This window comes from Euleptes europaea, chromosome 12, assembly GCF_029931775.1.
Source record: "Euleptes europaea isolate rEulEur1 chromosome 12, rEulEur1.hap1, whole genome shotgun sequence".
Taxonomy (NCBI): Eukaryota; Metazoa; Chordata; class Lepidosauria; order Squamata; family Sphaerodactylidae; genus Euleptes; species Euleptes europaea.
Window position 1 is genome coordinate 67,287,705 of NC_079323.1, and position 27,818 is coordinate 67,315,522.

General features: G+C 43.7%; 1 protein-coding gene across 5 annotated transcripts in view; it reads right to left on the bottom strand.

Annotated features, from left to right (window-relative positions):
- Window positions 1-1,608: 1,608 nt before the first annotated feature.
- KDM6A (lysine demethylase 6A) overlaps window positions 1,609-27,818 on the bottom strand; it is a 334,756-nt gene continuing 308,546 nt past the window's right edge. For all 5 annotated transcript variants that reach the window (XM_056858360.1, XM_056858359.1, XM_056858358.1 and 2 more), the window contains 3 exons: window positions 19,675-19,801; window positions 4,246-4,416; window positions 1,609-1,967 (listed from right to left, as the gene is read on the bottom strand). In XM_056858360.1, the coding sequence (XP_056714338.1) occupies window positions 1,938-1,967; window positions 4,246-4,416; window positions 19,675-19,801 (328 nt within the window). In that variant the 3' untranslated portion in view covers window positions 1,609-1,937. The remainder of the gene's footprint in view (window positions 1,968-4,245; window positions 4,417-19,674; window positions 19,802-27,818) is intronic.

A 27,818-nucleotide genomic window follows, 5' to 3' on the forward strand; every position in this document is an offset into this window, starting at 1 on the left:
TGAGGATTGCAGGGTGCTCATGACCTTTTGTTCCACTGTTTTCCTGATTGATGATAGTATTTAAAAGCATTTGTATTTCAAATGTTAAGGTGGGTAAATTTGGGGTATTAACTAAAAGTTGATTTTAGGAAACATTTCCTCCTTCCTGTCATTCTTCCTTTAGCCACATCTGCTAACTGAAGAAAAGGAGAATGTTTCTTGTACAATTTTAAATCTGCTGAATAATTTTGATGCTTTTGACAACATCAAATATGATACCACACTTAAGGAAATTACAAGTATTGGTTCATTAAGGGTATAACTTTATGAATCAGTAAACTAATCCATTGGGATGAATAAATATCTTGGATTCAAATTTAATATGCTTCCAAGTAACAATTAAGAAAGAATGGGAGAAACTTAATAAATAAAATTCTATAATTACCTTAAACTGCAAACAAATATGATGTCCTCAAGGACTTTAATGCTTTAAAAAGTTACCAATTAATTTGACTTACAAAATTAAGAAGAAATATAGCATGATTTGTACTTAACACAACTTAGCCTGACACTTACTAAAAGAAATAACGGGAATGTACAAATCTTTTTTTGGTTGTGTTCCAAGATATCATTCTCAAACTCAAACATTCCTTTATCAATCCTCCTTAAATTTCAAGGTGTATAATTTTTTAAAAGGCTATCAAAAGATATCATACTTTCTGTGAAGCTGCTAACCATGCTTTCTCTCATTTCTTACTATTACAATTTGGCATCAGCTATTTGTCTGTAATTGCAAGAAATGCAATTTAACAATAAACCAGTCTGAAGGACATACCATGACTTGATGATACATACCATATATTTTCTTTAAAAATAATCATACTTTTGTAAGCAATACTATACAGTAGACACCTCAAATCTACCATAGATGTAAAACTTAAAACGAGAAAAAATTAGGCTCTAATTCTTTATACATATAGTTATATTCAGTTTTCTATATATATTATATATATACACAAGCACAAGAGTATATATAAAATATATATATATAACCAGATTTTAAAAAATCAACAAAAACTGGGCACTGTACATAAATTCTTTTTAAAACTCAAACATACAAAAACTTTAAACATTAAACAATTTTAATAAAAGTTTCTGTACAATGCTAAGCAGTTTTATTTACATATAGAAAATGTAATAGGAGTAGTGCTTGAAATTACAGAACTCCTTAAAATTTCAATGGCAGGTAATCTGGAAAAAATAACAGCATTCCATTCACAAATATTTTCAAGCAATAAATATGTATTTATAAATAGTGTAAATTTACATCAAGATTAGAAACAAAATCACAAATCTGTTTATTCTTTAGTCTATGTGCAACCCATTTATCTTTGTGACTTGGCTGTTAATTTTTTAAAATTTTATTTAGGAAACAAAAAGTAACCATCATGGTTTCAAAACAAGACAGAATAACAAAAGCAGTAAAAAAGTATCACCTATCCTTTCACATTTAAAAAAAAGTGTAGCCCAAAGAAAGACTTAAAATTCTAACTACCTTACAAAGAAATGACCAGCTACGCTAGTACTTTTCCAAGAGAAACTCTGAACAAAAGGGGGGGGGGGAAGAAGATGAAACCAACCCATCAGCCCAGAAAAGGAGAAATACAAAAGAGGTGGTCTTCAAGTCAGTAGTTTGTATAATGTTGCCAGTTTTGTCAGATATATACAAAACGTGGATTTTTTAAAAATTCAGCTGAATGAACTTTCTAAATTTCAAATTCTGGAGTAGGAGCTGTGCTCTCTCCTGTCCAGTTGGTTGACACTCCGCACTTGGAAGGTTGCATAGACACAGCTTTCAGCCAGCAGCCTTATGGGATCGCTACAAAAATCAGTGGTGCAGAACTGGGTCACTTCCTGAATATCAGAAAAGTTTTTATGTAAATGTCCTTGGGAAAATGTCAAGATGAAGATGATGGCAATGGAGGCGCCTGAAAAAGAAAGGGAGGGAGAGAGAGAGAGAGGACATAACACATTATTTACTTAGCAGTCTTAGGGTACTTAAGTCATATTAACTGAACATGCAACTAGTGCTGTTGAAACTCACCATGGTCCACCAAAGATTCCATCTAGGGCTTTCCTCACATTCAAACACACCAAGATACTTGATTAGAACAGATATGCCGCTACAACCCCACTCCAACAGAACCCTGTCAAGATCCCCAAGCCTCTTGGTATTTTGTATCCTAGTCCCTTAGCCTCAGAGGCCCTGCATGTCACTAAGTAAGAAGAATAAGACAGAAGGTCATATCAAGCCTGTACAATTTCACTCCCCAAATCAGGGCAGTACTGAAGTCCAAGCTCTGCTCACGACCTGAGCTCGATCCCAACGGAAGTTAGTTTCAGGTAGCCGGCTTAAGGTTGACTCACCCTTCCATCCTTCCGAGGTCGGTAAAAGGAGTACCCAGCTTGCTGTGGGTAAAGGGAAGATGACTGGGGAAGGCACTGGCAAACCACCCTGTAAACAAAAGTCTGCCTAGTAAACGTTGGGATGTGACGTCACCCCATGGGTCAGGAATGACCCAGTGCTTGCACAGGGGACCTTTACCTTTATAAATCAGAGTTTATGACTGAAGATCAGCCAGACTACCAGAAAGAACAGGAAATGTGGATGTAAGGCAAAATCTGCCTGTTTCTGCCCCTAGTAGCTTTGAAAGAAGTTCCATCGGGAGGGGGGGTATGGCCTCTGTGCTCTCAAACATTCAGTGTCCTAGCAGTAACTGCCTACCAAAGGTGTTTGTAGAAGTGTGTGTGTAAAGTGCCGTCAAGTCGCATCCGACTTATGGCGACCCCTTTTTGGGGTTTTCATGGCAAGAGACTAGCAGAGGTGGTTTGCCAGTGCCTTCCTCTGCACAGCAACCCTCGTCTTCCTTGGTGGTCTCCCATCCAAATACTAACCAGGGGTGACCCTGCTTCGCTTCTGAGATCTGACGAGATCAGGCTAGCCTGGGCCATCCAGGTCAGGGCAAACCCAAGCTTATACTGCTTCATTGTCTGCTTTACAGATTCTCAACTAGAACATGACCCCCAAAGCTGCTGTTCCTCTTAAGAAATATGCTGCAAATTCCAGCAGGGATATCCTGCCTGAAAATGTGAAAGTTAGCAGGATGTATTCTTTTAGCCACCCAAATAACATATTGCTGAACTCAACAAATGTTCTTAAACAATATTTCCCTTGCCTGAAGTGTTACATCTTATCTAAGAAGAATTTCAGAGCATTAAACTGCCATTTCCTGCACTAACAACAAAACTAAAATCTAATAACAATCGTGCAATAATTAGAAAGAAAGATGGAAGAACAACTTCTTGATTACTTAGGTAAATGCCATTTCCCATAAGACAGGAGTCAGGATGCATTTCATCATATTGCAATGAAAAATGCAAAAATTCTTCTTTGCCAAGATCACACCTAATTAGAAACCCTATGATAAATTTTTATGGCCACTGGGAAGAAGTGGCATAGGTATGTAGGAAATCTTTCCTCCTAGATGCTCAGCCTGTGCCCAGGAAGAAAGGTGATTCTAATGAGTCCCTAAGGGTATCAGGGGAAGAAAGTACATTTTTGAGACTGTTATTTAATACTACACAAATGTAACAAATCTGCACTCTCAAGAATATTTTACTCAGTTTACTCATGACAAATGGCATCGCTACAACTAACAGTAACTTGGCCAGCCCCATTGCCAATGATAAAACAGCTAAACTAGGCCATGAGAAGACAAGGAATTTCTGCAGTCTCACGAAATTGCTCAAGCATGCAAAAAAAAAAAAAAAAAAAAGCCTTATAAATTAACCCAAAGGAAAAATTTTGTAAAACAAACCTGGTAACATCTTACGGACAGAACTGCATGTATGAAAGCAGCTGTCTAGTTAAAGAGAAAAGGGAGGGAGACTAGGAGAAATTACCCTGCTGAAACCCATAAGAGTACTAGAGGAGGAGATTTTGGGGAGTAAGATTACCAAATCATTCCCTATCTTCCATGATTCATTTTGAGCCCCCAAGCTTATTTTATCTGTTAGCCTTATTTTATGATTAATAATATATAGTACAAGACTGTCTACTGAGCACAGTTGTTTTTCTGTTTACACACTGAAGACATAATTGTGCAAGTCTTACTCAACCGATACATTTTCAAGGCATTCTTATGTGGCAACATATATATTTTCTGCCTCAGAGAAATTCTTTACCTATTTTCTGACTTCACTTACTAATGTAAATTGGTCATAGACTTGCATCAGTTCCTCCATTTTGTACTGTTCTAGCACCACAAAGTTTTCCAGATTCCCGGTTATCTTTCGTGCACAGTCTAGGCAATGTATAATGTAAGTTTTCTGAGAATTACTCTCATTTGTGACATAAAGCAGATTGAAGACTTCTACCTGTTCAACACAAAGAAACAAAAAGTCAAGTGGCATGTGAGGTGAGAGAAATCACAGCAGTAAAGTCTTAGTTCTATAAATGGCACTACATATATTTTGTGGGTAATAAAGAGGACTAACACTTCTCACCTTTGTACATACTGTTGCTAACCTTCCACATACTCTCCTGCTGCTCTGCTATCACAGCTGTTTCTGGACCTTTAAAAGCAATTTATGGTCACAACATACAAACTATTTCTTGACCTTAAAGAACAACTTAGACACAGTTTTGTATGCTAACGGTCTGTGCTATTGCTTCCTTAACAGTTTAGAATTATAGAACCAGGCAGGCAAGAGGACAGAACTGCAGAATCAGTGTACAGGCCAGGGATGGGTAAATACATGGGCACTGAATGAAAGAGCACTCTTCTTTGCCTCTGGAGGCATGCTTCTTTCAAAACTGATCTTCCACACTGCTCTCTTGTTACATATGGGTTGCAGTATTTTAAATGCAGAGCAAGTGCTAAATTTTCAATCCATACATATTTTACTTGGGATAATGCATGGTACCATGGAAGGTAAGAGTATGCTGATGCCAAGATCCAGTATACTTGACATTTAAATAAACAAATAATAATAATAATCATTAAAAACTGCCATACTCAGCATGCACTCAATCAATGAAATCTACATACCCATGATAGCATTACAATACAGAGAATATAATGGCTTCATCATAAGCCACAAGTACTAGTGCTAAAGTCTGTATTTACCTGGCATGGTGTACCTATTCTTATGGCTTGTAATGCTCATTTGTAAACTGAGGCAAGCATTATGACCCCCAGAGTTCTTCTCTGGTTCAGAATGTAATCTGAACTGGAGGAGAACCTCTCCATGAGTTGTAGTGTACACAGGGAGGGTCTTGTTGGAGGTCTTTCTTTCTGTTTAGGAAAACAGTGTTGAACTTACCTGTTACTGTTGTTCATCGAGTGGTCTTCTGTGCATGTGCAAGCCAGCCATGGAGAATAGACTTGAAAGATTCGAGAAAGATCTGCTCCACAGGAATGCTCCCCCCTTCCCTCCATCTTGCACCAGAGTCAACGTCTCTTCCTGCCTAATTAGGCACGTGACAAAGAGGCATGTGAGCGCTCTTCCCTCAGTTCTCCATTTGCTGCCATGGAGGAGCCTGAGTGATGTGCAAGCAGCCCACAGCAGGGAAAGGAGGGAGGGACATGTGCCTGCACAGAAGACCACTCGATGAACAACAGTTACAGGTAAGTGCAACACTGTTTTCATTGTCGTGGCTTCTGTGCAGTCTCGCATGGGAGTAGCAAGCTCACTTGCTAAGGAAGTGGGTGTGCAGCTGCTCAACAGAACAGTGATTGCAAAACTGCTTTCCCCACAGCTGCTTAAGCCCTGGCATCCCCGTTTTTCCCCACTGAGGACTGGAGACTCCATACGGAACAGCTAATCCATATGGCTAAGGCCCTGGGGGTTGACATTGTAGCATCAGATCTGAGGCCCTCGGATCTGGTCATGGACATAGTACATGGTTCTGATGCTAGGCCTGTGATAAAGGGTATACGGGAGATAGCCTCAAACATTCAGGCTAAGCTTGCATCTGATAATGCTTCTATTAGGAAAATTGAAAATCTCTACAAGTATCGGAAGCAGGGGTCTGATTTCCTTTATTGTCACCCTTGAGCACGTTGTGTTCGAATGGAAAATCTATAACAAGATACGAGAAGCCGTTCTTTCTGTATTATCGGGCCTCCCAGGGCGATCCAGAGCTTTTAGTCTTTCTAACATGCTCTCAGACAGGGATATGGAGATAACTTTTAAAGTGGCCAAATTTGGGTGGCAAGCTATGAGGATCAGGCGTGCATGGGTCGAACTTTTTTTAAATTTTCTTATTAAGTCACATACAGTTTCAATATTGTCATCTGCAGAGTTACATAAAACAATTTCAAACTAATCAGCCTAATCAGTATTAACTTTTTCTGACTTCCCCTCTCCCCTCCTCTATCAAATTAATATCTATATAATCCCCTCTGTATTTGTTTTCTAATTCATTATAATTCATTGTATCATTTCTATAAATTACATATTATCATTCTATATACTTTAATTATTAAATACTTCATCCTTTCAACATCAATCAATTGAATTAGATTAAGTCATCGCCTTTAACATTTCCCATATTTAATTTGTTTTCATAATATGTTATCCATGCTTCCCATTCCCTCACATATTCTTCATTGTCTTTTTGATTTACTAAAGCAGTAAGTTTAGCCATTTCTGCTAGCTCAAACATTTTATTTATCCAGTCATTTTTGTCTGGTATCTCTGACGTTTTCCATTTAGCAGTAGTGGTGGCATATATCAAGAAAGTTCTTTGTGTCAAGATATGTTCTGGTATCATACTTAACAGCATCATCTCCGATGTTTTTGGGATATTTCGCTGTAAAATTAGTCTTAGTTCATTGTAAATCATATCCCAAAAGTTTTTAGCTTTGTTGCAAAGCCACCATATATGATGAAAAGAACCAACTTCTTTTTTGCATTTCCAACAGTTTGGTAACATTGTACTGTACATTTTGGCAAGTTTTTTCGGTGTCAGATACCATCTGTAGATCATCTTGTATATGTTCTCTCTCAACGACTGTGAAAGCACAAGTTTCATATCTCTTGTCCAAAGTCTTTCCCACTTATTCAATAAAATATCATGACCTAGTGTCTGTGCCCGTTATCATCGTAGGTTTAATTTGATCTTGTTCTGTATATATTAATAACAACATCTTATACATCTTTGAGATTAAATGGTCATTATTCTCCAGTAAAACTTGTTGTAATGTTGATTTATCTTTAAGAAAGCCTATCTTCATATCTTGTATATATACAGATTTTATTTGATGATATTGAAACCAAGTTAAATGTTCTTTAAGATCTTCATGGTCTTTTAAGGCACACTTTTTATCTTCCTAAGTTAGAAGATCCTGGTATGTTATAAATTGGGATGGTCTTAGTGGTCGTAATGTTAACATTTCTTGTGTAGAGATCCATAGCGGTGTTCTAGTTTCCAACAGATGTTTATATCTTAACCACGTTTTTATCAGTGAGGATTTTACAATATGGTGCTGAAATGCCATGTGATTTTTAAGTTTATCATACCACAAGTAACCATGCCACCCAAATCTGTTATTAAAACCTTCCAAGTCCAATAAATGTGTATTTTTTAATTGTATCCAGTCTTTTAGCCATACCAAAGCCGATGCTTCCGCATACAATCTAAAATTCGGAAGAGCAAACCCTCCTCTATCTTTAGAGTCAACCAAGTATTTATATGCAATTCTAGATTTTTTCCCTTGCCAAATAAAGTTCAACAAGTCTTTCCTCCAAATGTCAAAATGTTTTGTTTGTGTGATTATAGGTAAAGTCTGAAACAAAAACAACAGTCTTGGTAAGATATTCATTTGTGTTACTGATATGCGACCCAGAAAAGAAATATTTTTATTGGACCATGATGCCATGTCTTTATCATTTCCCAAAGTCTAACATAGTTATTAATTATTAAATCCTTACTTTTGTTTGTAATACAAATGCCTAAATATTGTATCTTGTTCGTCTTCTCCCATGTAGAAATACTCATGAAGTCTTTTTGTTCCTCTTTTGAGAGATTCTTGAACAGTATCTGAGTTTTGTCTTGGTTAATTCTGAATCCAGAAACTTCACTATATTGTTCCAGTAATTCCATCAGATTATTTATGGATTGATTCGGGTCATCTAGAATAAATAATAAGTCATCTGCAAAAGCTCTCAGTTTAAATTCTTGTTTGTTTACTTTTAAGCCATGGATTGCTTCCATATCACGTATCTTACTACATAGAGTTTCCAAAGTCAAAATAAAAAGCAGAGGAGACAGTGGACAACCTTGTCTGGTTCCTTTTTGTATCTCACAGGTAGCTGATATTGATTCATTCACTAGTATTTTGGCTTTTTGCATATTATAAATAGCATCAATCCCTGTTCGGAATCTAACTCCAAAGTTCATCTTTTCCAAAACTTTTTTCATAAACTCCCATGAAACTATATCAAATGCTTTTTCAGCATCTAGGAAGATAAAAGCCGCTTTGTGTTGATTATTTTGGTCATAGTATTCCATTGCATCTAATAAAATCCTCAAATTGTCTTTTATCTGCCTTCCAGGTACGAAACCCGCTTGATCTTCATGTATCAAGGTTGTTATAAATTGCTTCAGTCGATTTGATAATATAGAGGCATATATTTTGTAATCCACATTCAATAAAGAGATTGGCCTGTAATTGGATACTCTTTCTGGGTCCTTTCCAGCTTTATGTATTAGTGATATGAAAGCATATGACCATGTCTCGAGCTTGACCCGAGTCTAATATTGTATTACATACCTTCAAAAAAGGATTCTTCAAATCATCTTTTAACAGTTTAAAAAACAGAACTGTAATTCCATCTGGGACTGGTGTTTGATATGTCTTTTGTCTAGATATTGCTTCTTCTATTTCTGTTGTAGTGATTAAAGCATCCATCACTTTATGTTGTTCGGAGGTTAGCTTGTTGAGATTTACTGTTCTCAAATAGTTGTCCATTCCCCCCCCCCCCAGAGATAGAATCTTTATGGTACAATCTAGCATAAAATGATTCAAATTCTTTCTGTATATCTGTTGTAGTATGGACCGGTCCCTTTGCAGTCTGAATTTTATTTATTATCTTCTTCTGCATGGAATCTCTCAGTTGACTAGCTAAAAATTTTCCTGGTCGATTTGCAAACTCAAAATATCTCTGTTTCGCATACTTCAAGTTTTTATTCATTTCTTCCATTACCACCAAATTAAGTTGGTGTTTCACAGTCTTAATTTTTAAAAGGATAGTTTCTTTGATCTTCTTTTGATTCTAAAATAAGTTGTTCTAAATTTCATAGTTCCAAAGTATTTCATTTGTTTGCTGTAGCTGTTTTTTCTTCCATGCTGTATTCTTCTGGATCATAAACCCTCTCAAAACAGCTTTAAAAGCAACCCAGACTGTGTTTAAACTGGTCTCTCCATTCATATTAATCTCAAAAAAGTCCTTAATTAACTTATGTATTTCTTTTTTTGTATTGTCATCTTGCAGAAGCCTATCATTTAGCCTCCATCTGAACGCTTGTGTATTTTCCATTCAAAAGAAACCGGGTTATGGTCAGAAAAAGTTCTAGGGAAGTTGTGTAAATATAGACTTGCTCGCCCATATCATATCAATCCGAGAGTGTGAGTTGTGTCTTGCGGAATAAAAGGTATATTCTTTCGATGATGTATTAATTGTTCTCCAAATATCTTGTATTTTAAATTCCTCAGTAAATTGAAAACATGTTTTCGGAAGGCAGCCTTCTTTATCATCTTTGGCCTTTGTTTTTTTGTCCATCGCACAATCTATAACTCCATTAAAGTCACCCAGTAGCAGTATTTGTTCTTCAGCATATTGCAATAAAATATCATGAAGCTGTTTATAGAATTGTGCTTTACCCTCATTTGGTGCGTAGATCCCTACCACCAATGTTTTTTGTCCTAAGATTTTAGCTCTTATTAAAGTATTCTGCCCTCTTCATCTTTATATACAAATTCTGGGGCAAATGAAGTATGTGCATAAATGACTAGTCCTTTAGTCTTTGTATTCAATGAGGCAATGAAAGTTTGCCCCAAAGTTTTTCTTTCTAGGTATTTTTTGTCCTTCCTAGAAATATGGGTTTCCTGCAAACATATTAAAGAGTACCTTTGCATTTGTAAAAATTTAACAATCCGTCCTCTTTTCACTTTTTCATTTAAACCATTTACACTCCACGAAATAACTTTGGCCATCTTGTCAGAGTATTAAATTTTAAAAACCTCCTTCTGCTCCTTTCGATAAATCCTCTTCTTCTTCTTGACTGGAGTCTTGTTTCTGCTCTGATGTTAGACCTGTAAGTTCCTTCCTGTATTTTCTCAAGAATTTCCCAACATCTTCTTTTGTTGTTATGGTAAATTTCACTTTCTTATAAGTGAATGCCAAACCTTGTGGTAACAACCATCTGTATTTTATTCCACACTTTCTCAAAGTTGTAGTGAAATCTTTGAACATATTCCTTTTTGTCATCAGATGTCTTGGGATATCTTTTAGAAGTATTAATGCATTACCTTCCACAATTACTGGGTCTTTGTAGTGTTGTTGCATTATCATGTCTTTCATCCTGATATCATAAAAAGATATCATAACATCCCTTGCCTTTGCTCTCCTTAGGTTTGGAGGCAAAGGCATTCTATAAATTCTGTTAATAGCTTGATCCAGTTCTTGTTCATCTATGTGGAATAAAGATGCTAATGTATTCACCAGTGATTCTCTTGTGTTGCCACAATCTTCAGATAAATTTCTCAGACGTAAATTAGATTCTCTCTCAGGTCCATCATAGCTAATTGGTCTTTCGTGGATTCCTCCTGTGTTTGTAGCTTATCCAGTTGTTTTTCATGACTTTCCACTTTTTTCCTCACTCCTTTATGTTCTTCAGTCATTTTCTTAACAGAAATATCCATTGCCTTCATGTCAGCTTGCAATGTAATAACCTGGGTCTTCATCTCTTGCACTTCTTTTGTTACATTGTCCATTTTACCAGCTAACATCTCTGTTAACTGGGCCATTTGTTTTTCCATTTGTTTAGTGAAAGTATCAGATTGTTTGGCCAGAAGATCCTGCATCTTTTTTTCTTGCTTCTCCATTGTTGTATCAGTGGAAGGTTTAGGTAGTGCAGGGCTATGCAATGAACCAGAACATTGCCTTGGTACAGACATGCAAACCAGCAGATCCCAATTTAAAAGCAGATCTCCAATCGATTAAATCTTCTATTTTATGAATAGTAGTATAGCCTCCCAGCAAATTTGCCTTATTTATTTTTTGGCCTCCTAATTGCTGTAAAAATCAAGTTAGAAGAATCAAGGCACCATAGAGTACAGGGACACTCTAGCTCGGCTTCTAGAACAGGAAGTAGGAAGTACTGTGGACCTTCTGTCGTCTCCTTTCTATGCTCAGAGTTGTAGGAAGTATTTACCTGCTGCACAGGGACACGTACATCCGGCCCTTCGGTGTCGCTATGTAGCCAGCGTTCTCTGTCCACAGCCGATTCAGGATGCCTCTATCTTACAACGCAGCCAAAATTCTTTGCCGAGGAAGCCATTACTTGGAGGTGGGATTTCTGTAACTTCCTCCTTCTTCTCCCCTGTTTCCCATCATTTTATTGGAGGATGGTATTTAAGCACTCTCGAAGAGTTCAGGAATTGAACCACTCTTCATCGGCAGCAGGAGCATTCCTGACACCCGTTCCACTTTTTAGGACTCGGGGGGGGGCACATAAGCCCCTTTTATTTGATATTTCTCGGTTCTTCACCGGAGCTCCGGGAAGAAGCTGTGCTTAGGTCAGCTGCCCACCGGAGGTTCTCATGGGTCGAACGTAATGGTTGAGCGATTTTAGATTTATATTTATGCTAATTCCAAACGTAATATTTTTAAAATTATGCTCTTAACGGCTTTTATGAGTGAGAGATTGTAAGATGTTATAGGGGCTCGCACTTGATACACTTTTATATGTGTTATGTAATGTATGTGTCCTGCGACCGGCCCGTCCCCAGGCATCGCGGACTCGGCCCTGTAAGCTCCTGACCCTTCGAACCAGAAATCACCACAGAGTCATATAGAATCCAAGCAGATGGCTTTTACTGGTCAAAAAGGCAATACAGTGCATACAGGGAACTATGGCAGCTATGAGAGTCTCACTAGCCGAACGATAATATAAGGCAGTAAATGGCGGGAGATTATACAACATCAGCATACACAGACAGAGTCAACTTTCCCAGGAGCTGTATTCCCAGGCCTTGGTATGTGTGGTCGGCCTTGAGGCTAGACAGTACAGTACCGACACAGAAACAATACTGAAACCGAGATAGCAGCCTGACATCCTGCTCCCCTTAAGGCCCCCTCCCAGTCTGCAAGGGGGATGGTCTGTCCGGGTAGGCAGTGTGAAAGGCATCGATTAGTTTGGGGGCGGAGACATCTCGTGCGCGAACCCATTCGTCGTAGGCAGGGGGGAAGTGTTTCCAACGGACCAAATACTGTAGGTTTCCATGGTGAACACGACAGTCAAGGATTTTGGAGACTTCGAAGTGCTCTTCCCCCCCACCATAATGGGCTGTTCGGGGGGCGGATCGGGATGCCATTGTGGAGAGGCCGTATGGGGCTTCAGGAGGCTAATGTGAAAAACGGGATGCACACGCCTCAGGGTTTTCGGGAGAGCTAATTCCACCGTGACAGGATTTATGACCCGTGTGATCGGGAAAGGGCCAATGAATTTAGCATTGAGTTTAAGGCAAGGACGGGTGGAACGTAGGTTTTTGGTGGAAAGATAGACCAATTTACCCACTCGCAGTTCGCCCCCGGGGGAACGATGTTTATCAGCTTGTGCTTTGTATTTGCGCTTGGCTCGGTCGAGATTGCTAACGAGCCAAGGCCAAGTGGTACGGAGGGTGTGTGCCCAGGAAGCAACGTCAGGATCTCCCTCCCCCTCCACATTACTTCTGGGCGTAACAGGACCAAAATCCTGTCCATATACTGCATAGAATGGGCTAAAACCTGTAGATTGATGTACAGCATTATTGTAGGCATATTCTGCAAAAGGTAACAGTTCTACCCAGTTATCTTGGTGGTAGTTTACATAACAGCGTAAATAACATTCAAGGACAGCATTTACACGTTCAGTTTGACCATCGGTTTGAGGATGGTATGCAGTAGACAATCCTTGTTCAACCCCCACCAACTTGAGGAATGCTTTCCAAAACTTGGAAACAAAGCCACTGCCGCGGTCACAGATTATTTTGCGCGGAAACGAATGTAATTTGAAGATATGTGTCACGAAGAGGCGGGCCATTTTTTGAGCAGAGGGGATCCCTGCGCATGGAACTAAATGGATTTGTTTGGAAAACAAATCAGTAACAACCCATAACACAGTTTTTCCCACGCTGAGAGGGAGATCAGTCATAAAGTCCATAGCAATCACTTCCCATGGTCTGGTGGGTGTTTCTAGAGGTTGCAGTAGCCCCGGGGGTTTGCCTTGTGATCGCTTCACTGTGGCGCAAACAGGGCAGCTGCGAATAAAAGAGTCAACGTCGGAACGCATTCCCCCCCACCAAAATTGTCTGCGCAATAAGTGGAGAGTTTTTAGGAATCCAAAGTGTCCAGCTGTTTTTACTCCATGAGCTAAGTGTAAGACGTCTTTTCGAAGTGCCTTGGGTACATACAATTTAGAGTCTTTGTACCATGAGCCTCCCTGTTCTATTACCCCAGGGGGTAGAGTGTGAGTGGAGCATTCAGAAAGGCAGTGGTTCCGAAGGGTATTTAAAAAGGATTCGGAGATGGGAACCTTGGCGGGAACCCCCCCCCGGCTATAGAAGTCTTAGGACCAGCTATGGGGGTAGTGCTTACGTGCGGTGGTGCGCAGATTGTAGGCGGTAGGGCAGCCGGTGGGGTTGGAGGAGTGGAATCGTCGGTTCATTGTTGTTGCGAGGGCGGTTGGGTAGCCGCTCGGGTTGGAGGTGCTGGAGAACTGGATCTGGGATGCTGTTGCTGAGATCGAGTTTGCACGGCCAGTACAGGAAGGGCTCCCCTTTGCGTAGGGGTGAACAGAGAGTCAGTTGGTCTCTCGAGTTTTACCGGGTATTGTGGCAACCGGGAGAGGGCATCTGCGAGAACGTTTTGCTTCCCAGGAACATGCTTTAGGACGAAACGAAACTGAGCGAAGAATTCAGCCCAACGTTGTTGTTCTGCTGATAGTTTATGGGACCCCGTGAGGGCAGCTAGATTCTTGTGATCGGTCCAAACCTCGAAGGGGATATTGGACCCCTCTAAGAATTGTCTCCATAGAGTCAGGGCATGGTGAACGGCCGCTGCCTCTTTTTCCCAAATGGGCCAGTTCAATTGTGCGTGCGCAAATTTTCTCGAAAAGTAAGCGCACGGGTGAAGGAGGCCATCCGGACCTTTCTGGAGGAGGGCCCCTCCCATAGCTACATCGGAGGCATCGACTTGCACAATAAACATTTGGTTTGGGTCCGGGTGCTGTAGTACGGGTTCGGATGTGAAGAGGCGTTTGAGAGCCACAAACGCGGCTTGGCATTGATCAGTCCACAGGATTTTTGCGGAGGGTAAGGTAGCTGTGTTTGCTTTCCCTTTGGTTTTTAGTAGATCAGTAATGGGTAGGGCCACTTGGGCGAAGTTAGGAATGAATCCTCGATAAAAGTTTGCAAATCCCAAAAACTGTTGCACTTGCTTGCGGTTGGTGGGAGGAGTCCAATCGAGAACGGCTTGGACTTTGACAGAGTCCATGCGAAGACCTTGGTGGGAGATTATGTATCCTAAAAATGTGAGCTGGCTTTGATGAAACTCGCATTTAGCCAGTTTTGCAAAGAGTTGGTGGTCGCGCAGGCGCTGCAGAACTTCTCGGACTAGAGTTACATGCTCTTCCATGGTTTTTGAATAAATAAGAATGTCGTCTAAGTAAACCACCACCCCGCGATACAGCAAGTCATGAAGGATTTCGTTGATGAGTTGCATAAAGACCCCCGGGGCCCCTTTTAATCCGAACGGCATCACGAGGAATTCATACATACCGAAACAGCTAGAGAAGGCAGTGAGGTGCTCATCTCCTTCGCGGATGCGAACTCGGTAGTAGGCTTCCACCAAGTCTAACTTGGAGAACACCCGGCCCTCCTGTAACTGTCCCAAAATATCAGATATTAATGGGATAGGATAGGCGTTGGTTTGGGTAACCGCATTGAGTTTTCTGAAGTCAATGCATAAACGAAGGTCGCCCTCTTTTTTTCGGACAAAAAACGCGGGGGCCGAGTTCGGGGCATTCGATGGGCGAATGAACCCTCTGGCGAGGTTTTTGTCAAGGAAGTCCCGGAGAACAGTGCGCTCGGAAGCGCTCATAGGGTAAATCTTACTTTTGGTTAATGTGCAGTCCTTGACCACCTCAATTGTACAGTCTGAGGCCCGGTGGGGGGGTAAGGTATCACATTCTTTAAGGTCGAAGACATCCGCAAAGTCTCGATATACATTAGGTAGGACTGGAAGTGCTGGGACATCGGAGGCCAATGCTGGTACGGGCGGATATAACAGTGCAAAGTTCTGCCGGTGCTGATTGCACATGGGGCTGGCGAAGGAGATAGTGTTTGTTTCCCAGTTAATACTGGGACTATGTCCTTTAATCCAGTTAATACCCAAGACCACTTCAAAACGGATAGGGGCTATAGTGAAGTCTATTTGCTCCCAGTGGGAGCCAATTCCCATTGCCACCCCTATGGTGCGGTGATCAACTGGACCCCCCTGGAAATGGCTCCCGTCCATTTGGGCAAATTGGACGGGGGCGGGTAAAGCCTCAGATTCGGCTCTGAGTGCAGCAAAAGTGGCTTCGCTTATGAGAGTGCGACAGCAACCGGAGTCGATTAGTGCTTTGACGGGTAGTTGTGGGCCACCGTTAATGTGTTGTAAAACTGCATCCACGTAGACGGTGGAGTCCACTTCTTTGATTTTGGTAGGAGCATTCGGTTTAACAGGAGGATCCTGAGAGGTCTGTGGAGACGCTCCATTCACCACAGACCGGAGCCGTTTTTTGACAAGTCGAGGGGAGATTCCAGGTTTAAGGCTAGAGAATTCCAAGGATTTTCCTCATCCGAAGAGGGAAAGTTGTCCCCCAATGGGGCACTTGTAATCCGAGACCCGGCGGGGTCGTTGGTAGTAGGCAGGGAGGCTGGGTCTCCGGCATGGAGTGCAGAGGGTGTGGGTCTTCCCGGAGCTGCGCTGCGGGTGGCCGCGGTGCCTCTGTGTGGTGGACGACCTCTGGCGCGGGTCGTCGTGCTGGGATGAAATAATTCATGGCGGTGCAGGCAAACAGCTGCAAAGTGGCCCATTTCTCCGCAAGTAAGACAGGCACCTCTCTGAAATCGGACTTCACGTTCCTGGGGCGGACGTGGAGGATTTCGTGGGACGGGCGGTGGTGCCTTGGATTGAGGCTTTTGGGTGCCTTTTTCCTTGTGCTTTTGACGGACTAGGGAAATAAAGCGTCGGCGGCTTTCCACTTCCTCGGCCAATAGAATCCAGTCTTCAAGGGTATCGGGATCGCCCCGCATGTATGACCAGTTCAGAACGTCAGGGTGCACGGCTTCCCTGAAATGATGAATTAGGGTGGTCTCGGGCCAGCCTACAATTTTGCTTGCCAGTCGTTGAAATTCATCGGCAAATTCTCGAACTGTAGCAGAGCCTTGTTTTAGTTGTAAGAGTTCCGTTTTGGCTCTTTCCCCCAGGAAGGGGTCTTCAAACCTCCTTCTTAGAGCAGTCATGAAGTTGTTGAGGGAACGAATAGCTCGAGAGCGGGTGTCAAACTGGAGGACCATCCAGTCAGCTGCTTTACCTGTCAGAAGGGAAGCTACATAACGCACCCGGCTATCTTCCGTGGGGAAAAGTTGTCCTTGTTCTCGCATATAACTGTCCACTTGATGCAAGAAACAAGGCAAAGTCTCGATCCGTCGTACGTAGTCCTCAATTTAAGTTGCTTCCAAGGGCCGGGCGCAGGTTGGCCCGGTTGCACGGGTGGTCCGGGCGGAGGAACAACGGGAGCTCCGGGAGGCAAGGGTGGAGCAGGCACATTAGCGGGTGGTTGGGGTGGCTGGATGGGCACCCCCTGACCCGGTATCGGAACAGGCTGTGCTTGGGCTATCAGGGTTTGTTGTAATTGCCTGTTATCCTGAAGCATACGTTCCATTAGTTCTTGGAGTTGATCAACACGGTCGGAGAGCTCCCGATTCTGGGCTCGTAAGAGGTGAACCTCCTCACTTGGGCCACCAGTGAGATGAGGTTTACTGGTCCGGAAGCTCGTGGCCCATTGAGAGCTATCTCCATAAAGATCCTCGTCTTCAGACTCTCCTGAGTCTCGACGTCGGTCAGCCAAACGGCGTGCGCGTTGGGTCGCGCGCGACGGGACAAACGCCGGGGAAAAAGACAGACCTGATAGCCCTTGTACAGTGTCCTTGGGGCGCGTATCCATTCTCGCCCGATCCCTAACCCTTGCTGCTGCCGCCTTGGCTGCGTCAGCAGCCTCTCTCTCTCTTGCGACCTTAGCCGCTTCGGCGGCATCCTTATCCGCAAGAACTTTGGCGTTCTCAAGTCTTAGGGCAGCCTCCGCCGTAATGCGCGGTAAAAGTTCTGTTTCCAGGAGTGAGAGTATGGGGTCGGATTCCCCGCCCAGCAAGGGTTGTATTCGAACCGCCAGTGCAGGTGCATCGGCTCCAAAAGTCGAGGTCAAAGCTTGAGCCAAGGTGGCGACCGGGGTGTCCTTTGTACATTCCACAAGGAGAAGAGCGGTGCGAACAGCGACTCGCTTGGCTTCAGCCTGACAGCTGGCCGCATCCGGGATCAGGGAAAAACCCTCCGGCGGGGCTCCTGCCATGGTAGAACTAGAGGAAAGAGTCTCTCGAGAAATAAGATTATCCAAAAGTCCAGTTAGTATTTGTAAATCCTCAGTTGCCAACCGGGCATCGTGCAGTAATTGATCCAAGTCTTGAAGATCTAAACGAGTATCAGTATCCTCCGACGTCAACATCCAGAGAGTCCCTTTAAGAGATTGCCACTGCTCCTGTACCAGTCCCCTCAAGCGGCAAACCTCTAGGGTAGTTCTGAAGAGTTCAGCGACTATGTCCTGTAACAGGGTGGGATCCTTCCGAGAGGAATCCAGGATAGTAGGTCACTCAGAGAGCTTCTCAGCTCCCATCCAAGCGGCAGGCGAACCCCCCTGGGCTCCAGCCTGACTAGTAGTACAATAAAGAAGATGATAGATAGCTGCCATAATGTAAGCTCCTGACCCTTCGAACCAGAAATCACCACAGAGTCATATAGAATCCAAGCAGATGGCTTTTACTGGTCAAAAAGGCAATACAGTGCATACAGGGAACTATGGCAGCTATGAGAGTCTCACTAGCCGAACGATAATATAAGGCAGTAAATGGCGGGAGATTATACAACATCAGCATACACAGACAGAGTCAACTTTCCCAGGAGCAGTATTCCCAGGCCTTGGTATGTGTGGTTGGCCTTGAGGCTAGACAGTACAGTACCGACACAGAAACAATACTGAAACCGAGATAGCAGCCTGACAGGCCCCCACCCCGTCGCTCGCTGGGAGCCCAGGAAAGTCGGGAGGCGGCCCGGGTCCCGGCGGCACAAGCTCGGCCCCACCCCGCCGCTCGCCAGGAATCCAGGGAGGGCGGGAGGCGGCCCGGGTCCCGGCGGCGCAAGCTCGGCCCTCAGCCCGCCACTCACCTGAGGCCTGGGAAGGCTGGGGGGGGGGTCTCAGGATGCACCGAAGCCAGGAGGGACCGGCAGAGAGGGAGGCAGAGGGAGGCAGACGGGGGGGTCGCCCGAGAGGGAAGCCTGGTGGGGAAGGGCAGGAGGCCCCGAGCCCCGGAAGCCAGCGGGGCGGGGCAGCTCCTCACAGGCCCTTCCTCTTCCCCCTACAGGACAACAGACGCCAGGGGGCCCCGAGGGAAGTCCAGGGGAGTGGCCCCCGTCGGCCGCCGACAGGACCCCTGTCGGCAGTGAGGCAAGGAAGGGGGGGGCGTCTGGAGCTAAGCCCGATGGCCCATGGAACTGCGGCAGGGCGAGAGCCGTGACGAGGGCGGAGTTACCGGGGACTCCTCCAATAGGAAGACCCCGGAAGGCGGGACAACCGGCCCATATAGGCTCGGGAGGGCGGAGCCATGGGGGGGAAGTGCTTAAAAGGGAGTTGTGGGGTGGAGGCCGAGGAGGATGACTGGCTGGGAAGGGCCAGGTATCTGTGGCCCTCAACCCTGGCGGACTCAGACGGGGAAGCGAGCTCAGATTCCCCGGCTGAGTGGTCTGAGGCCGAGGAAACTCCTCAACTCCGACCTGGCAAGCGAGACCCCACCCTCGGCTCCGCGCTTCCTAGCTTGGGGCGCGACAGTATGTATATCTGGTATGTTTTTATGTTGGTCTTGGACCGTATTAAACTCTCTTTGTACTTTTGACCAGGAGCCATCACCACCCTACCTGTACAACTTTTACCTACTGGGCTCATGCTTTGCAGCAAATCCTGGGTTAAAACAGGAAACCAAGGTAATCTTAACCATGAGTAATATCATTCCTAACGTAATGTGTAACTATGGCTATTACTTTTTTACTAACCTCACATATGCTACAGTAATGAGCTGGCTCTTCCTTTGTTCTCTCATGCCATACAATCTCTTTTCCTGCAGCAATCAGAGCTTCCCTCAAAGTTTGACATTGCTTGAGAGTTCTCAACAGGCAATACCTACAACAGATATTAGAATCCTGTTAAAATAATTCTTCATTTATTATTTATTTATTTTACAAAATTTAGAGTCCACCTTTCACAAGGGCACCAAGGCAACAAAATAAAACATATGTAATAGAATCACACTTAAAAACCCATTAACCCCCCCAATTAAAACAGAGCTAAAATACATAAAGAGACATCAAAACATCAATTATAACATTATTACAACTGAATTTGGTTGCCAGTAAGGGAACACTAATAGATATTTTATGCTTCTATTGTTTATCAAAATATTTTTCAACTTCCCTATTTTATTCAAGCTGAAAACTGACGTGATACAAAAACAGTTTAGTGTAAAAGAAAAAAATGATATTTTTTGCCTGAAAATTAACATATTTTTTTGTAAACAGCAACAGTGGGCTGAACCTTGCCAATCCTTTGCAAATATTCAAAGTGGCTACTTCTATGTTTAAAGGGAAAATGATGTTTCATTTAAATTATATTTAAAGGAAAAATTCTCCAACTTCGTTTTTGAAATGAAGCCTGAATTTCAGCCACTCCTGTCCAGATAGAAACAAACAAACAAAGAAACGAACAAACAAAAACCACTGGTATTTTTTATTTGATTTGTATCCCGCCCTTTCCAGGCAAAAGTTGGGCACGAGGCAGCTTCCAACAAGTAATTAAGACATCATAAATTTCAAACATTAAAACAATTCACATATTTACAGTAAAATCATATATTCCTAATAAAATGCTTCCAAACATTGCCTATAAAAAGTGGCACTCCAAAACTATGCTCCAACCTTATAAAACCTGCCTACGGTTTCAATAATTAAGGACAGGAGCCACCAATGTTGCAAGGTAACATCGGTCCAGGGGGAGGTGGTATAGGAAGACTCAGGAAAAGAGGATGACCAATATCAGTACTAATATCAGTCAACCAGAAGGATCCAATAGGGGAGGAGAAAAGGAAAAGGAGAGGGACAAGGGAAAAGAGGGGAGGCCAGCTGATGTGTGAGCCGCTGATGCCCTCAACCATAGGCCTGGTGGAACATCTCCATCTTATAGGCCCTGCAAAACTGAGCTAAGTCCCAAAGGGCCTGGGTCTCATTAGACAGAGAGTAACACCAGGCTGGGGCCAGGACCGAAAAAGCCCTGGCCCTGATTGAGGACAACTGGACAGCTTTACACATCCCAGGAACCAGACTGCCATGACTCCTAGAAATTTAATTGTGGCATGTAGTAGATCTGCTCTCCCTCCCATTTTTTAAAGTTTTAAAAGTTTTATTTCAATACACAAAACAAACATAAACATAAAACATGACTATTCATTGAGTTACATTACCCTATATTTTCAATATATTTGCATATCTAATAACATTTATTGTAAAGCATATATTACCTAAATGTTTCTTCTTCTGTTTTGATTTAACTTTGTTCTTAATTTCCAACTATATAATTAAAAAAGACATTCCATTTTTCCTGAAATTGGTCTATTATATATAAAGGATGTTAGTTTTGCTATAATTGCACATTTACACATCCATTCATTCAAATCTGGGTATTTCTCTGCCTTCCATTTTGCTGCATGTTACTCTTGCTACTGTCACTATGTACTTGAATAATTTGCTATATATTTTTGGAGTATTACTTGGTAAGATATTTAGTAGCATATTTTTTGGATTCATCGCAAACCTAAATTTTAATATTTTTTTGCAATTCATCATTAACTTCTATCCAATTTTATTTGCTTGCATGTCCACCACATATGATAAAATGTTGCACCTGTGTTCTGACATTTTCAACACTTTTCATTATAATCTTTGTTAGCTTTTGCTATAACTTTAGGTGTGATATACCATCTGAAGAACATTTTATACCTATTCACTCTTAATAGTGGACAATGCGGTCCATTATTAGGTTAAACACATTTACTCGAAAATCAGCTAGAGAATCTGAAACCCAAATCAGAAGTATTTTTTCAGAGTTATTTATTATATTCCTAAATATAAAGTATCCTTAAAAATGATTTTATTAAATCTTTTTATTAAAATAATAAAAAATGTAAATTTTAGTTGCATACAGTAATAATATTGGAACTTCTATTATATTTTCAAGCTACTGTGTGTGTAAAGTGTCTTTAAGTCGCAGCCGACTTATGGCGACCCCTTTTGGGGTTTTCATGGGAAGAGAATAACAGAGGTGGCTTGCCAGTGGCTTCCTCTGCACAGCAACCCTGGTATTCCTTGGTGGTCTCCCATCCAAATACTAACCAGGGCTGACCCTGCTTAGCTTCTGAGATCTGATGAGATCAGGCTAGCCTGGGCCATCCAGGTCAGGTTTCAAGCTACTAAAAGGTCATTAACATTTTTAATGTATTGTTTAATGTTTAAGGGGGGCACTTCATCAGGGGCCCACTTGCCATTGGGCAAGCTGACACCCTGGCCAGTTCGCCACTGTCTCTGCAGTCCAAACTATTACAGCAGGAAAGAATTTGTCTTTTGCAAAGAACTCTCATTACTAGCAAAGGATTTTTTTACTCAGGTACCCAAAAGACTGATAAACAGAAAGTAGCCTATAGGCTCAAATTCTACATGTTTTCCCTGATAAAAGCCATGCTGAAGGAAGTGGGAGGAAAGATCATTGGCTTCAGAAAAGAGTAGTGCAGAATGAGCACTCCTGAGGGATTGGTGGGGGGGGGCAGATTTTCTCAGACTGCCAACCATTAATTATTTTGTTACATACATACTTTAGAGCTTTCTTAACAGATGTAGCAGGACAAAATTATGTACACTATTAAATAAAGAGAGACATAGCCAGAGATGTGAGGGTCTTGGGAACAATGAAAAAAAATCCCAAGGACCCCCCCCCCTTTCCAATAAAAAGCTTGGGACACTTTAATGAAATGCCTGTTAAGAGAATAATTTATTCACTCAAAATGTATAGCATTAAAGTCTGAGGACTTACTTTTTAATTCTAACATTGAAAAATTTGGGCTGAAAAGAAAACTATAAAATACATTTTCCTCTTGGAATGAGTGAAATGTGCTAAGATAACATACGATACAGCAGTTTGCAACCCTCTCTTGGACTGGTATTGGGTATATTTGCAACTTCATGACTGAGTTATAAAAGATGCATTTGATGGTGCAAAATAGGTTTAGGTTTTAGAGCAAAGTAATGCATACATTTCAGTCCCACTCCAAAAAATTCTTACCCCACCCCCACCGAAACACACACACACACACACACACACACACACACACACACACACACACACACACACATTCTCCATGGATTCTAAGCTTCTGGACACTTTACACTATATAAAGTTGGTAGTAAAATAATGTTGGAGACAGACGTTTTTTGCCGTCACAGCTGACTTATGGCGATGTAAGGTCTGAGTTCACCTGTTGAATCCCAATCACCAAAGAGGCTGATTTATTTGGGAGGCTGGTTTATTTGGGAAGCATAAGGTGAGTAGCAGGAACTTACAGGGGAAGGTACGAGGACTCTACTGGGGGGAATACAGACAGGTTGGAACATATACAGAAAACCAAAGGCACAGTTGGTTACCAAGCCGAGCCTGGTTCCCATGGTAGATTAGTTATCACACAAACGGAGAGAAAGCAGTCATAACAAACTTCTGAGCAACAGAACCTTGAAGGCCAGCTGCCTGGAGCTCACATTCTGCCCCTCTTAAGTCCCCCTTCCCCTTCTCGTTCGATGGGGCGGGTTTATCCGGAGATGAGGCATGAAACTGACGTAGTAGGCGAGGGGCGGAGATATGACGATGCTTAACCCATTCATCATGGGCGGGGCTGAAATGCTTCCAACGGACTAGGTACTCCAGCCCCCCCCTATGGATACGGGAGTCAAGAATCTTGGAAACTTCGCAGTGTTCCCCCCCCCCACCATTACAGGAACCTCTGGGGGATTTTCTGGGTGCCACTGAGGTGCTGGCACGTACTGTTTCAGTAAACTGACATAAAACACTGGATGGATTCTCTTTAACGTTTTAGGCAGTTGCAACTCCACCATTACCTCGTTAATGATTTGAGAAATAGGAAAAGGCCCGATGTACTTCTCACTTAGCTTTCTAGAGGGTTGCAGAGACTGCAGATTCTTGGTGGAGAGATAAACCAGATCACCACCCTGAATGTCCAACCGGGGCCCCGATGCTGTCAGCCTGGCCTTTATACTGTCTCTTGGCCAGTTCTAGGTTTTTGGTTAACCAAGGCCACGTAGACCTTGGTTTGAATCCAATCCGATATCTCCCTCCTCCCTCGACCCCCCTCCTCCCCCGACACATCCACCTGACCTACAGGTCCAAATTCTTTGCTGTGCACAATGCGGAAGGGACTGAAACCTGTGGATTGATGAACAGAATTATTATATGCATACTCTGCAAAAGGTAATAGGTCAACCAAACAATCTTGGTGATAATTCAAATAACAACGGAGATAACATTCTAGTACAGCATTGACTCTTTCGGTATGTCCATCCGTTTGGGGGTAAAATGCACTTGACAATCCTTGTTCCACTCCAACCAATTTGAGGAACGCTTTCCAAAATTTGGCTACGAATACCGACGCGCGGTCGGAAATTATCTTGCGCGGGAACGAATGATATTTGAAAACATGTGTTACAAACAAGTGAGCCAGTCTTTGAGCCGAGGGCATGCCAGCGCAAGGGACTAGATGTACCTGTTTGGAAAAAAGGTCGGTAATCACCCATAGTACAGTTTTCCCCCGGCTTAACGCCAGATCAGTCATGAAATCCATGGCAATGACTTCCCATGGCCCCTGAGGCGCTTCTGAAGGTTTTAGTAGCCCAGTGGCCTTGCCGGTAGGACGTTTCACGGTGGCGCATATTGGACAGCTGCGGATGAAGGAGTCCAGGTCTGAACGCATACCCGCCCACCAGAACTGATGACGGAGCAAATGCAACGTTTTAACGAAACCAAAGTGTCCAGCGGTTTTCGCTCCATGAGCAAGTCCTAACACTTCCGCCCGTAAAGCTTTAGGCCCATACAATTTAGTGTCTTTCACCCACATTTCCCCCCGTCGCTCAAGACCAGAAGGTAGGGCATTGTTACTCATCTCTGCTTGGCATTCGCGGATCAAAGCATCACGGAAGGAACTGTGCAGTCCTTCTGGGATGACAGGTTCACTCCCTGCTGGGGGCTGGGCTGGAGCGTTACCGCTAGCATCTCTGAGCGACGGCGGAGGAGCAAAAGGTGATGCCCCCTCAGTGGGCAGAGAGGAGTTACTCACGGTCTGGGTTTGCCGCGCTTGAGCACGCGTTTGAACTGCTAGGGTGGGTAGGATACCTCTTTGCTCTGGAATAAACAGGGATTCGGTGGGGCGCTCCACCTTAACTGGGTATTGGGGGAGCCGGGAAAGAGTGTCAGCTAAGAGGTTTTTCCTGCCCGGAATGTGTTTGATCACAAAACTCCCTTAGCTCTCTGTCTGGAAAGGGAGAGGTTTTGCCGCCGGCATTCCACTTCTTCCGCGAGCAGAATCCACTCTTTGAGTGTAGGTGGATCCCTCTGAAGTAAGCCCAGTACAGTACTTCAGGATGCAATCCTTCTCGGAAGCACTGTACCCGGGAGGCCTCGCTCCAGTCCATAATTCTACTAGAAAGCCGTTGGAACTCGCTGGCATACTCTCTGACTGACTTAGTGCCTTGGCACAGTTGAAGAATGGCAACCTTAGCCTTTTCACTCCGGAAAGGGTCCTCGAAGCGTCTTCGTAGCGCCCACATAAAGTCATTTAGGGTCTGAATGGATCGGGTCCGGAAATCTTTTTTTTTTAATTATTTTTATTATTTTCTACAATTCAACAAAAATAAACATATCTCAACAATATATTCAGTTGTAACTACTTGTAACAAAAAAAGCTCATTGCTATTACTGAGAATATGTTATCTATAGTATTCAATGCTATCTGCTATATATGACTTCCCCGCATCTTCTTCAGTCACTAATTCTACTGGTTAACACTTTTGCATTTCAAATTCATTTCTAATCCTTATTTTCTCTCATACAGACTTGCTTTAAGCTATCTATACTACTTCTATAAGCAATTTCAAGTCCTACCTAGTTATAATATTATCATCATTGTCTCTATATAACATTCTATTATTCTATAATAAAGGGATTAGATCAATACATAAACAAATTTTCCCATTAGAAATTCATCAAAGTAAATCCACCGTGCCTCCCTTACACCCTAAAAATAAGCATCATCTTAGCCATTATCTTGTTTTGGGAGGGGATCTGCCAGTCCTTTATTTCCCAATCCCCACACCCCGTTTTTCAGTATAGTAGCTGCAATTCTGGCCTCTGAAAATGTAAAAGAAGATCCCAGTGATTGTATCCATTGGCTTCTTGTTAAAATTTCCAGCAGCTTCTTGGTAAAATCCTTCGTCATGTCTCCCTCCATCGCTGGCTGCCAGGAAGTGTTTTCTTGGGATAATAATGTTCCTCCTGTCAGCAGTAACTCAGACAAGTAGATTGTAGAGGTATTGAATTCTCTCATGTTGCTCTCTCTCATTGCCAGCTGGTCACTTGCAGCTACCTCTTTAAAAATAAATTGTTCTAATTCATTGTCATTTTTTCCAAATTTTATCACCATTTCCACATAGCATTCAATCGTCATCTCCTTAGTACCGTGTTGGCGAACCTATGGCACGCGTGCCACTTCCGGCACGCGTAACCCTCTCTGCCGGCACGCGCAGGTGGGCTCCAAAAGGCCTCCTGGGTCATCTGGGCCCCTCCCTCTCTCAGCTGAGCTCCCCCCACACCGTGCATGCGTGGGCGTGTCAGCTTCCTGCCTCGCACTCATGCTGCTGGCTTCTTCCTCTAACCCCCTCTCGCCCCCAACAGCTGACAGGCGGCGGGGAGGCCAGCAGCAAGGAGGCGGGGCCTCCTCCTCCAGGCTCCAGCAGCAGCTCCTCCTTGCCGCCTTCCTCCTCCTCGTCCCCCTCAGGCGGCTCCCAAAAGTCCCGCTCCAGGCTGCCGCCGCCATCGTCCTCCTCCTCAGGTGCCTCTCCCCCGGCCGTTTTCGCCCGCCTCCTCCTCAGGGCGCTCGCGGAGGGCCAGGCGGCCCCTCAACAGCCGCGCGTCCGCCAGAGAAGGGCCTGCCATCTCCCGCCATCCTCCCCCTCTCCCCCGCTCGCGCTCGTCCCTGACTCCTGCGGTAAGCTTGTGGGGTAGCCGGAGCCACCCTCAAGTCCTCTGGCTCGGGTGTGGCTGCATGGCCTCTGCCTTCTCCCTCCCTGCCCCCTAAGGTTGCCTGCAGGCTGGCGGGGTCGCAAGTGTTGGCGCGCTCGCCCTCGCTCTCACCGCCCCCTCCTCCCCTGCCCCCTCCCTGCTGGGAGGTGACCGATGCTGCTGCGCTGGGCCCCACATCTCCGCCGTCCCGCACCGTCGCCTCGCCACCTCCCCAGAGCTGCCGGTAAGGGGGGGAGAACTTCGGGTGTGCGCCCTGGAGCAAGTCCTGGGTTGGGCTTGAGGCCCGACCCAGGACACTTTCTTCCTTCCTTCCATCCTTCCTCCCTTTCATCCTTTCTTCCCCAGTTCCTTCGTTCTCTTTCCTTTCCCAGTTCCTTCCTTCCCCTCCCTCCCTCCCTCCCTCCCTCCCTCCCTCTTTCTTTCTTTCTTTCTTTCGTTCTTTCTTTCCCTCTTTCTTTCCCTCTTTCTTTCTTTCCCTCTTCCTTCCCCTCTTCCTTCCCCTCTTCCTTTCTTTCTCCATCCCTCCCCCCCTTCCTTCCTTCCTTCCCCAGTTCCTTCATTCTCTTTCCTTTCCCAGTTCCTTCCTTTCTCCATCCCTCCCCCTTCCCTTCCTTTACTAGGGCTGCCAACCTCCAGGTGGTGGCTGGAGACCTGGCAACCCTAGCAATAATGTCTGGTGGCTGAACAGAGGACGAGTCCTGGAAAAATACATGCCAAATACAAACAACTTTTTATTGAAAGGTAAAAGTTTGCATCATTGAAAGCTCTGTTATTGTGTTTTTCTTTTAACGCA